Below are 12,202 nucleotides of genomic sequence, written 5' to 3' on the forward strand. Positions count from 1 at the left end.
AGAAAGAAAGCTAAATACACAATGCGAGAAGAATCTATCGTCCTTTCTATCTTTTACATTATAGCTTAGCCACATCACATTGCATATATGTAATGCTTATATATATATATATATATATATATATATATATATATATATACACACAAGAGCTAGTTGTAAAACATACGTATATTCTCATTTTGTTAATGCATATTTCTACTTAAAAATTTAATAGTTTTTCGTTATATGAATATTTTTCTATACGAATTGTAGATTATTTATTGATCGTAACTTGGAAAGTTCGTGTAGCATGGAATCATGCATATGGGAAGCCCGTAGGAAATAGGAACAATTAATGTATGCTAGGCCATGCCACTACTTACGTTCCATTTACATGTTATGCATTTTTTCAACGTTTTCAAACATCTATGCTAACAACTAAGTCACCCCACCAAGCACCAACACAATAAAATCACACACGCGCGCACACACACATATATATATACACGTGTAATTTGTAAAATAAAAAGATAACGATGATAAATATGGCTTGGTCTACGATAGGTGGAACCCTCCATTAATTTGTAGTTTGTACTAACATAGTGTGGAGTCATCTATTGCTAAACCCACTTTGCTAAAATGCGATCGAGCTTCACTTTTATATCTATATCAACCATAAAGTACGTTCATATATAGCTTTTTTCCCCCTCCTTAGTTTTCATGATATTTTTCTTCAATAACAAAGATATAAACCAAAGTTAAGTAAATTCAAATTTTGTGAATATATTTTCGTTAGAAATTTATATACGAAGAGTACTTAACAATGATGAGTTTCTAGATGTCTTTATGGTGATTGGGGCCTAGCTAGCTTTTATATTAACAATTACTACTCCGAAACAAGATAAATATATAAAAACAATAGAAGGAATGAAATAAAATCTTGAAATGATAAAAGGAATCGGGGATATGATATTTTATGGGGTCCAATTTCCTTTTGAAAACGTGGCGGTTTGTATCTAGACATGATGGCAAAGGAATCAAAGCATAAAATATTGAACACCCAATGTGTCCGAGAAATTTAATAATTTTGTAATATTAAAGCGAGAAGTTCAATTCTTTGAGCCACCAACTATCAACTAAATATAACGCTAAATGAAAGAATAAATACATATATATTTATATATACACACACATATCGATACTATTTCAAACTTGTGTATATAATAAAGTATAAAATGAACAAAATTGAATGAGTTAGTTTCCCTACACCCCCCACCCATTATAGCTATATTATGACTTCTCTTGTAAAAGCAAATAAGTTTTCATTTGTTAATTGATAGACTTTCTTGATTGTCAAGTTGTTTGTGCGGCCAAGTGCCCTTCACTCGGGACACTTTTAGTCCACTCGTTTAACTTAATTAGGCCGACGAATATAGAAAAAATAAATAATAATAACAAAAGGGAAACTATCATGTATGTGACATTGGTGGGAGGTAAGTGAATAACAATGATTACTAAAAACCTTTTATTTAGTGAAAAGTGCTCGCTTTTCAGCTTTTCAATTATCTTTATAATTAAATTATTATTAATATGATTATGAGAATAACCGGAGCCACGCCTTGTTTATCTTCCATATATATCCACAATAGGGTTCAAAGAAATTTAAAACACTATTTTATTTCGATATAAACACTTGCTAGGGGTTCGGTGTTGAGCGTGACCCTTTGGCCAATTTATCATTAATGAAAAATAATGACAAAAAAGAGGCGGGTCGCCTTATCAAACAATATCAAATAATAATAATAATAATAATAAATTAAAGGAACAAGCTAGGCTTCTATGTACGTCTATATATTATAAAAATATATCTTGTAACAAATATTCATTTTTTTAATCATGAATATCAACCAACGATCGATTATCTATATATAAAAATAATAACACTCCTGTGAGAGTCGTTTCATCTGTAAGATGAGTCAATCATACCCATATTTATAATAATTAATAATATTTTTGGCATAAAATATAATATTTTTTAATGAACAACCCATATAAGAGACCCGTCTAAAAAAATGACCATTGAGACCGTCTCATTTGTCATATAAAAAACTATCGAGTATCCTAAACCCAAGGAAAATATGAGTTGAGATTGAGTTTTGATAGTCTCGAGTCTCGATGACCTATTTTGAAAAAAAAAATAGGTCTTTTGTGAGACAGTTTCACGGATTTCAGGTCAAAATTAATCATATTTATAATAAAAATGATATTTTTGATATAAAAACAATATTTTTTCATAGGTGACTCAAATAGAAGATCCGTCTCACAAAATTAATATGTGAGACCGTCTCATAAGAGTTTTTGTCATCTTAAAAAAGATTGATAAATTAAATTGACATTTGCGTACTGTAGTATGTAGAATTGAAACTTAAATTATATTCGATTCGATTTCATTTCAAACTTCTGTGCCAATAATTGAATGAATTTATAATGTTATGAATAATTAGACAAGTTGATGTCAAGGCAATAGATAAATAATGACGATATACCTCTATTGGGCTGGGCTGAGTTAATTACACATAGCGCAGCCCAAATTTTGGGCCTACTAATGTTTCGAATTATCGGCCCGAAAAGGCCGCATTTGGGTAATTGGGTTTTTTCACTCGGGTCGGGTTTAGTGAGGCTGTCGGTATCGACACAATAACCCGGAGTTCTCTTTCTCCTTGGCGCCTACAGTTCAGTTGGGGGAAAAGGGGATTCGTCGATTAGATTTCTGTGCTTCAGTTCATGACTCAGAACTCTAGCTCCTCTGCTATTTTTGTTGGTTGGTATTCAGAAATTCTAAGTTTTCACATTCAATTTTTTTTATTTTTATCGATATTCGATTTATTGCAGTCGTGGAGCTTTTTTGGCGACAAATATTGATTCTTGGATATATTTCTGTTGTGTTTCGTGTCGAACATGTTTTGCTCTGTTCCTTGGATCCGCCTTTTTGCTTGTTCTGAAACCTTAAAGCTTTTTATTTAAGTTCTTCAGTATCTGCTGCCTCGAATTGTTTTCTTTAGATGTTTGATGCATGAATTTGATGTGAGTTTTTTTTTTTAATTTATGATCGATTTTGGAAATTTGTGGCAAAGAAGCGAGTGGTGAGAGATTTGAGGAAATTTTATGGGTGCTAGTGTGTTTGCTTGTAGTTACTGTTAAGCAGTGATCACTTAGCTTGCTGGGTTTTTCATGGCAGATTCATTCTTTGTGTGTCTCTCTATTTCTATATTTTTGGTTGTGATAATGTGTGTTTCTTGTTTTATGCTACCTCAATGAAATCATGAGTTTTGTAGGAATTGTGTCAACTAGTAGATGGGATTATCGTTTTGATTTCAAGGTTGGCATTGTTCTCTTTTAATGAATTATCGTTTTGATTTCAAGTAGGGTTAATGATTTCAAGGAGATAATTGAAGCATATAACTCTTTTTTTGTTTTAGTTTTATGTACTGGTTGTTGTGATGACATCATAAAAAATATCATGAGGTTCTGTACGGAGTGAGAAATTGAGGTGGTGATAATTGAGTGCATTTGGTTTCCACTTGGATAAATTTCCGGGATTATGTTTCAGGCAGTTTGGAAAAGATGGATGGGTGCAGACCGGATTCCGTGCAAGAAAGTTCTCAGACTCCCAACTCACAGGCTTTGCCTGAAGAAACAGGTTAGATGTCTTGGTTCTTTGGTTAATCCTCAGTTTTCTCCTCTGCTGTCATTTTTACTTTGTATGATGCCCTTCGAAGGGCACTCATTGAAACTTGTGCATGTGTCTGTTCCCAGAAAGAAAAGCTCGCGTAGATGCTACTTGGCTGCAAATGAATAAAGGAGTTTCTGCAAAATCGATCAATTCCATGATGGAAATGCATAGATCAACCGTAAATAAGAATTCTCGAAAGAATTCCTCCCAGACTTCATCAGCTGTAAGGAACTCCCGTAAACCCCTACTATCTTAAATTTTTTTACTTGCGACTGAAAAGTAACATGGATTTACTTTAGGGTTGGATGGGTTATCTAGGCTTCGGATCAAAGAAAACACCATCTCCTGGCCAAGGGATAGCAGACAAGCCACCTAGCATCACTCAAAATTGTATCGGTGAGGATGCCAAAAGACATGCGGCTGCTGCTCTTGCAGCAGTTAAGGAAGCTGCTGGGTTATCCACTGCAGGAAGGGGCAAAGTTGAGGTGTGTTTGTTTTCTAATGGTGAATGAGTGTTTTTTCCACGAAGTTTTCTGTTGATTCTTTTATTGCTTTTTGTATATGCACTTGTATCTTATTTTTCGATGTTCTATGATTGATTTCATTGTTTGTATCTGTGAATGAAAGGTAGGATTCCATGTCAAAACCAACAATTGTAGGGCGAAGCTTAATTTTCAAGGAAAAGTTATTGAAACTGAGAAAATAAATGTTTCCCATCTGGTCGTGCTTGTAGGAGTAAAGATTTTTGTTTGTAAAGCTATTTCTTGAAGTTGTCAATTCATTTTTCTAATCTTGAGCTAACCCATGAAGACCTAAACTGAACCTTCTTAATGGATAACTTTTGAAACTTGAAAAGAAAATTCAGATGATATGTTATTGTATTATTTTATTGAAAGGAATTCGGATTTTGTCGTATTAGCTGTGGATTAGCTCTCGTTCAAATGCCTGAAACTTCTTCGTTACATTCTTCATAGGTACATTCTCCATTTTACATTTTGTTTAATTCAGTAGTGTACTTATCAGGCGTTGTCCAATTTTGTGTTCTCCGCAGGTTACTGAAGTTCGAGACTTTGCCGGTGAGGAAATTGAAGTGAAGAAACTCGTTGATGCTGAGGCAGTTGATAAAGGTAAGACTGCAGCAGGTGCTATTTCTGCTGTAGATGCCGTTCTAGAGCAGATAAAAAAGAAACCTAAACTGAGTGTTCTTGACAAATCAAAGAAGGATTGGGGTGAGTTCAAGGACGAAAATATAGGGATGGAAGACGAGCTAGATGCTTACAAAAAGAGTTCGAATCAGTACCTAGACAAGGTTTCTTTCTTGCAGCGTACTGATTACAGAGAGTTTGAGCGGGAGAGAGATGTCCGCCTTGCCGCGCAGGCCAAGAGAAAGGTAGATATGCGGGATGATTGATGAGAACACTCTGTTTCCAAAAAGTATGACTTCTTTGTTCCGTCAAAAGGGGAAGCAGAGGTCTGCGAGTGCTTGTTTGCGATGTTGATCCGAAGCATTTTTTAGTAGGATTGACTGGTATGGTAACTCATTTGAGTGTATGGATTCTTGGACACTGTAAAAGATTTACTCCTGATTATTAGTCAGTATATTTTCCTTGTTTTTTTTTTGCCTTGTCTTCTTTTCTTTTAATGTTTGGTTAACTTGATGAGTGTTTCTAGGAAGGAAACTTGATAGGGATACTCTTTTTCCCTTCAACAAAGAGTGATAAATTTTCAGTGTATAGTTTTTGACGAGTCCCACTCAAATTTAGTTTGAATCTTCCAATTTATTATTTAGTGTTTGTGATTTTCGTTTATTTAAATTAAGATGGGTTCTTTTAAAAAAACACTTGTGGAAAAGCAAATATATTTTGAAACAGAAACTTATAAATAATTGATGTTACTTGAAGATCTCGATAGCTTCATGAAAATGCAAACAAACAACAAAGATTAAAATCACAAACAAAACAGAATATCATCACAGAAATTTTTTATCAACCTAAAAGAAAAGAGAGAAAAATAAGTGAGAAAAAATCTTAATGGTACCAAGAAAAAACAATTTTAATCCGGATCCAAAAATGTCCCCACAATAGAGAAATAAGAGGTAGTTAATGGCCCAGAAGATGAAGCAAACCGTCCCAAACGAGCTTCACTACCCTTTCCACCTCTCATACTTGATTTCGCGTCAATTTATTGGATAATTGTCATAATCGACAAACGAAACAGATAGCAGACCTCAAAATCCCCACTTTCAAGAAGGGTAAACACAGAGCAGGCCAATATCTGTCAGAACCCATTACCAGATTTAGGACAGCAGCCTAAAATCTTCACGGGCTGCTGTAATTTAGCTTAGTTTCGCTCAAAGTTCGTATCTTTCTGCTACTATTGTCCGGAAGTTTATTTTTGAGAGTTTCTTGAAATGAAAATGAGAGGTTAGGAAATTCACGAGTGTTGGATTTGATTGTTTGAATTAAAAATGTTACCCGTTTGCTCAACCACCGCCAACAGCTCCTGTCATACACAGGTTGGATTATATTTTGCAAATTTTGGGGTTTTAGTTTCTTGGTTATTAAATAGTTGATATTATGTAGCATTTTTAGTTTTTCTTTGTTTCGTTTTGATATTTGTTTCTTGGGAATTAATTTCTTTGCTTATAGATGTTAAATACTTAGATTTTACTGGTTTGTCTCTTAATTGAGTTTTGGATTTGATCGGTGGGTAAAAATTTAGAGCTCAGTAGCCATATATCATAATAATCCTTGTGTCATTAAATATCTGGGTGATAGGACAGTTGTTATATAGCAAGAGTTTGTTACGCATTCTGAATATAATCCTGCAGGTTCCTATCCATGGAGGACTGAAATCATTTTCCCTGTTCGATGTCAACTGCAACCATGTGGACAAAATTTCCCGTAATTTCTCCAATGGAGTTCTTGACAGAGCTTCTTCATTGGAATACTTCAAGAGACGACCTGCTTCGTGCTTCTACTCTAACTATGCTGCGAACGGCGAACAATGCAGCTCCATGGACATGATTAATAGGCCGGCAAGTCAGATTGGGTTAGGAAGCACAAAATATCTGAAACATGGCAATTATCAAGTTGGAGCGATTGACGAATCACACCTTTTAGGGCCAAACAGAATGATATTTGTAGAGAGCTCGAGTGGCTCTGCTGAAGGTGATCAGCTCGTGGAATTGACTAGTGAAACAATCGACAATGCTGTTGACATACCGAGTTATGCTGATCCTGAAATAAGTACACCTTTCTATGATGTTACAAGTGATCCCTCTCCAGCACCCGATTCTCTAAACGGTGATGCAAATTCGTTCTCTGACCTGGATGCGAGTGTCTCTGAAATAAAGGAATCATTTTCCGATACAATTAAAAGTGGAGAAAATATTTTGAACAATTCAATTGATACCATCACTTCATCGGTGAACAAAACTCTTACAAATGCTACTGAAGCAGTCGATGGTGTCATCAAGGACATCACTTCGTTTTTTAATAAATCTGGAGAATCGTTTAGTAATAAGTTTACTGGTGTCACTAGTGATCTTAAGGGAGCATCGGGTAGAGCTGGGCTTGGCGCACTTGATGTGTTAAGGAAGGCTGTTGTTATAGTCGAGGATTCTCTAATACAGGGGGCCAAAAATGCTGGGTACGCTTATAATTCTGCTAAGGAATTTCTTCCTCCAGAATTCAAAGGGACAATCAATTTTTCCGAAAACACCATTATTAAAATACTCGGGCCTGTCGGAACTGCTTTTCAACAGGTGTGTTTGGAATTTCTGTCCTTCTTCGTTATATTTGATGATTTGATTATACTCTATTCTGTTGTGTTTCTATGTTAATGATGAGAAGTCATTTGGATAGGCTACAGGTGTTGTTGAGTTAACAGCGAAAAACTCAGCTTCTAAATAAATTAATGATCTAATATTTGTCGATAGCATTTAAAGTTTTGACTTACAGATTCTTCTAGTTCTTCATGGATGTAAAAATATTGGAACTTTTTTAGGCATTAGTTAATGTAATAGATGCCTAATATTTATTTATGCCACTCCCACGTCGTGTTGAAGGTTTATATTGCTGTGGAGGGGTTTGAAAAAAGCCTTGGTCTGGACCCTAATGATCCTCTTGTTCCACTTGTTCTTTTCCTTGCATTTTCAACCACTCTATGGTATGAATTTCTTCTTTTTAACTATTTTCCTTTCCAATTTTACGAATGTTCATGGTTTCCTAGGCTACTAGGCTGTGATTATTATTATGTCTCCCATTCAATCAATCGAAATTACATTTGTCATCAGATTTGTGCAGGGGTTCTTACAGGGTATTTATATATGGTGGATATGCTGGAGATTTATCTCCGAAGTCAACTTTGGAGCTCTTACAAGGAAATGAGAATGCTGTGCTTATTGACATTCGGCCCGAGGCAAGAGATTGTGTTGTAACTATGATATTTCTTGTTCTACCTTCATTTTTTTTGTTTTTGTTTTTGGGGAATAGTTTGTTTAATGGTAGGTTCTTATTTTGAAAGTTCTTTGTTCTATGCCAAAGTATATCTTTTTGTTTACGAAATGCCGAACTATTCTAATTGTCACAACATAATTTTCATTAATTATTTCTGGTTGCATTCTTATGGCTGTGAAGAGTTTGAAGGAAAGAGATGGCATTCCTGATCTTCGTCGGACAACGCGCTATCGATATTCCAGTCTAACAGTGCCTGAGGTTGTTAATCTTTTCATAGAAAGACATTCAATATTTGTTGACATTACCTTATAAAGAGTTGACTGAAAATATAGCTTGACAGACAAAAATATGCACCGTAAGAACCATCTTTCTCACTTTTCATTTATTTATACCTTTTTGCAGGTTGATGACTCTGTGAAAAAGTTGCTCAAGGGAGGAAGAGACATTGAAGACTCATTACTTGCCGTTGTCATTCGGAACCTTAAAATTGTTAAAGTATGAAACACCTTTTAACTATTTGGTCCCTTACATGTTCATGGTGAAGCTTCTATAATGAGTTCAGGAAATTTACGTTTCTTTCACTAGAGTGTGAAAGGATGGTCAGTATTAAAAAAAATGGGGATGGCAGTTCGTGTTGAATATTGTCCCACATCGGTTGGATAGAGTTCCTGGGAGCCCTTAATATAGACAAGGGCAACCCTCACCTCTTGAGCTAGCTTTTGAGGTGAGTTAGGTCCAAGTCTCATTTCTAACATGGTATCAAAGCCCAGACCCTCCGTGTGTGTTGGACCGCCCATAATTGAGTTGCCTATAGTTAGGCCATCCGTTAATATCTCCACGCTCCAGATGTTCATTCCTGGGCGTGTGGGGGGTGTGTTGAATATTGTTCCACATCGGTTGGATAGAGTTCCTGGGAGCCCTTAATATAGACAAAGGCAACCCTCACCTCTTGAGCTAGCTTTTGAGGTGAGTTAGGTCCAAGTCTCATTTCTAACAGTTCGATGTAGATCAAATATTTGTTGGTGAAATTATTGTAGTTATTTATTTAAGTGTCAGAGCAAACCTTAATGTGAGTAACAAATTTGTATATGCATCTACCATTTATGCATGCATCAGCTATAAATTATAAAAGCTGATCTCTGAAATGAATTCATTCTATAGGACAGGTCAAAGGTTTTGGTTATGGATGCTGATGGAACGCAATCCAAGGGTGTTGCGAGATCACTAAGGAAGCTTGGAATCGTGGTGAGTAAATATCATTTCCATTTAAGCCAATTCCGTTTCTCCTAGCATGAGTTGACTGGAGCTTATCATATCTCCAAAATTACTATTCAAGCTGTTCATGATCTGTCTTGCAAAAAGTAAAAATCTTTTAAAAATCAACTTTCTAGCTTAGCTGATTATCTACTAGAATAGTGATATGCCTATGATATCTCCATTTTAGAGAGAGATATTCTATGCTTGACATCTTCGAGCTAAATGGCTTGTATTTTAGCAATGCTAAGAAAGTTGATTTTTGGTTGCTTAAACATTTAGGCTTTGGGAATATTGAAGCTTCTGTGCTTTCGATATTGTACATCATCAAAGAGACCTGTCACCTAATATTTCCTCAATAAATTACAAAAATATTTATAACTTGATAATAGTATGAATTTTCGACAAATTTTCATTTGTATTCCTTGTGGCAGGAACCATATCTTGTCCAAGGTGGCTTTCGCTCTTGGGCGAATGAGGGTCTCCGTATCAAAGAGCTAAAATCTGAAACTGCGCTTACCATTATCAATGAGGTACATGCCACACCTTAAATTCTGGTTTTGCTCATCACTTTTGCAGCAAAGACTCTTACAAAATTTTGCTATTCGCATGTATCATAATTGAAGTTCACACACGTCAAAATGGATTTTATTGCCTAAAAAAGGTTCAAATTGTTCCTTGCGTCTTTAATAAGCATGGTCTAACATCAAAAGTATATTGTATACGGCTACAAATTTAACTTTTTGTTCACAAAATCATTGTAGAGGTGCGTGTATTGATCGTCCTTTTGTCTTTTATCATTCTGAATCATTGTCTTACTTGGGGTAGTCGTAGAAATATTTTGTCCAAATATGATAAGTAATCAGTCAGTCCTTTGGCCTTTCTGTCTTGTGCATTTGATCTCATCTGGGAAATAGTTGATGTAACCTTTTTCTTAAGCTTCGTAACTAATGGACAAACACCTTGCCTTATCGTCATATCATGAACCAGTACAAGCATATTTCCATAATAAGAAATAATTGATGAATAGGAGTATTGTGCTGACATTCCAAAAGAAAATTTGAGCAACAAGAGTTTGTACATAAATTATAAGATAATGCTGTAAAAGCAAATAACTCTTAATTTTCCAACGAGCAATCAATCATTGGGAATTTGAAGGAAGCTTTAATTCTTGACTTGCAAATATGGTGAACTAGAGTTATGGTTGTATAAACTATGAGAAATTAAACAATTTTCCATTTGTTTTTGGTATTTTATCGTTTTTAGCATCTGAAGTTGCTATTGATGATGTATTTTTGACTTTCTATTGAAAAACTAACGCAATATTGGGGTCTCATCAGGAAGCTGTGGCAATCTTGGAGGAAATAAATCCAACTCCTTTGAAACTTATTGGATATGGAATTGTAAGGATCCACTCCAACATGGACTTTCTTCCCACTTTCTTTTCCTGTCTTTCCTTTCATATATTTTTGGATTGCTCATCTCTAATTGGATTGAGATGAATAAACTAGATAAGTTTTGTTTCCTTTCAAAATCTGGTAAATGCCCATGCCCTGTCAAACTCTCACATATTTCTGTCAATTTTTACATGCAACTCGTGGTGCCTCTTTTTTTGGAGTGTAGATTAACATCCAAAACCACCATTCGAGGAAAAAAAGAACTTCTGTATTTATTTAGCTACGTAACTCCAGTTTACTAAAATAGTTTAGTATCGGAAACTCTGGTCCGAACAGAAGTTGAAGTGAACCTCACAGTTTGAACTTCTATTTGCCAATGCGACTGATTATGTGAAATTGTGTCTGTGGACAGGTCTTCGCCGCTGCGGCATATTCATTATTTGGTAATATTTTCTTTTTAATTCTTGTACTGAAACATTTTTTTACGAATTTGTATCCTATTAATAACATAGATGAAGTAACACAAATAATATTTCTGCAGAATGGGAGAAGACTCTACAATTCATTGCTGTTATTGGTCTTGGCCAGGTGATTAGTCTCATAAATCTAATTTTTAATAAGAAATCTTCTAGCATTCTTTATATTCAACATAAGGTAAATGTACTCAAAATATTGCCTGAGCTGATAATTCTACTGCTCATTTTTTCTCTCATGAACTACTGCCAGACTATACTCGGGAGAGTTGGTTCTTACACTGACGCTGAAGATATTAAGAAGGACGTCCGGTAAAAGCTTTACTTCATTTCACATCAATCTAAGTCATGAAGTAACATGGTATTACTGCCATATCTCGTAGGTTTCTGCTAACTCCAGCTAGACTTGGAGGTCAGGCCATTTCTTGGGTTGCTGGCAAATTAGATACGAACCGTAATGGACTCCCTACATCACCGTCATCATCCGACGTCCGAAGCAGGGTGTTGCAAGCTGCTGCAAAGCATGAATCGGGACCTGAAGATACACAAGACGTGTCTCCGATCACAGCTTCTGGCAACGCGGAGGTTAATGCATCTGAAGCATAGAAGTCAAGATTCATGAAGCTGTATATTTGTGTTCTGCTTGTGTTAAATTATAGATGGTACTTGATTACCCTATATTAACTTTTTTTTTCTTTTTTTTTTTTTCCTTTTTGTAGAGTTTGTTTCAAGATTATGAGAAAATTATGTAGTCTTATTTGTATTAACGGAGCTGAGAGAATCCAAAAATAATTTCTTTTTCTGTGAATTAATTGTAACCAAAATTAAATGTAAATTGCTTCTTGGTGTCTTACACGCTGTTTACTATGTTCTTAGTTAAACAATGTCGAATGTTGTCGTAACAAC

At 35.2% G+C, this 12,202-nt stretch overlaps 2 protein-coding genes across 3 annotated transcripts; both read left to right on the plus strand.

Moving 5' to 3' along the window:
* Positions 1 to 2,677: 2,677 nt before the first annotated feature.
* On the plus strand, positions 2,678 to 5,322 carry LOC140866413 (uncharacterized). 2 transcript variants are annotated; one of them, XM_073271400.1, is made up of 5 exons: positions 2,678 to 2,800; positions 3,590 to 3,679; positions 3,796 to 3,935; positions 4,012 to 4,197; positions 4,764 to 5,322. In XM_073271400.1, exons 1-5 carry the CDS (start codon positions 2,764 to 2,766, stop codon positions 5,121 to 5,123), a joined length of 813 nt encoding a protein of 270 aa, XP_073127501.1. In that variant the 5' UTR covers positions 2,678 to 2,763; the 3' UTR covers positions 5,124 to 5,322. The 2 variants fall into 2 exon arrangements, with proteins under 2 accessions (XP_073127501.1, XP_073127502.1); XM_073271401.1 differs by lacking the exon at positions 2,678 to 2,800 and adding an exon at positions 2,844 to 3,358.
* A 459-nt stretch (positions 5,323 to 5,781) lies between these two features.
* Positions 5,782 to 12,149, plus strand: LOC140863276 (uncharacterized). Its single transcript, XM_073266587.1, has 13 exons — positions 5,782 to 6,227; positions 6,543 to 7,478; positions 7,782 to 7,882; positions 8,020 to 8,134; positions 8,353 to 8,430; positions 8,575 to 8,667; positions 9,334 to 9,417; positions 9,861 to 9,959; positions 10,767 to 10,829; positions 11,236 to 11,266; positions 11,365 to 11,411; positions 11,550 to 11,608; positions 11,680 to 12,149. The coding sequence occupies exons 1-13, from the start codon at positions 6,180 to 6,182 to the stop codon at positions 11,900 to 11,902; spliced, it is 1,977 nt and encodes a 658-aa protein (XP_073122688.1). The 5' UTR covers positions 5,782 to 6,179; the 3' UTR covers positions 11,903 to 12,149.
* The last annotated feature ends 53 nt before the right edge of the window (positions 12,150 to 12,202 follow it).

The sequence above is a fragment of the Henckelia pumila genome, chromosome 4, assembly GCF_033568475.1.
Source record: "Henckelia pumila isolate YLH828 chromosome 4, ASM3356847v2, whole genome shotgun sequence".
NCBI lineage: Eukaryota > Viridiplantae > Streptophyta > Magnoliopsida > Lamiales > Gesneriaceae > Henckelia > Henckelia pumila.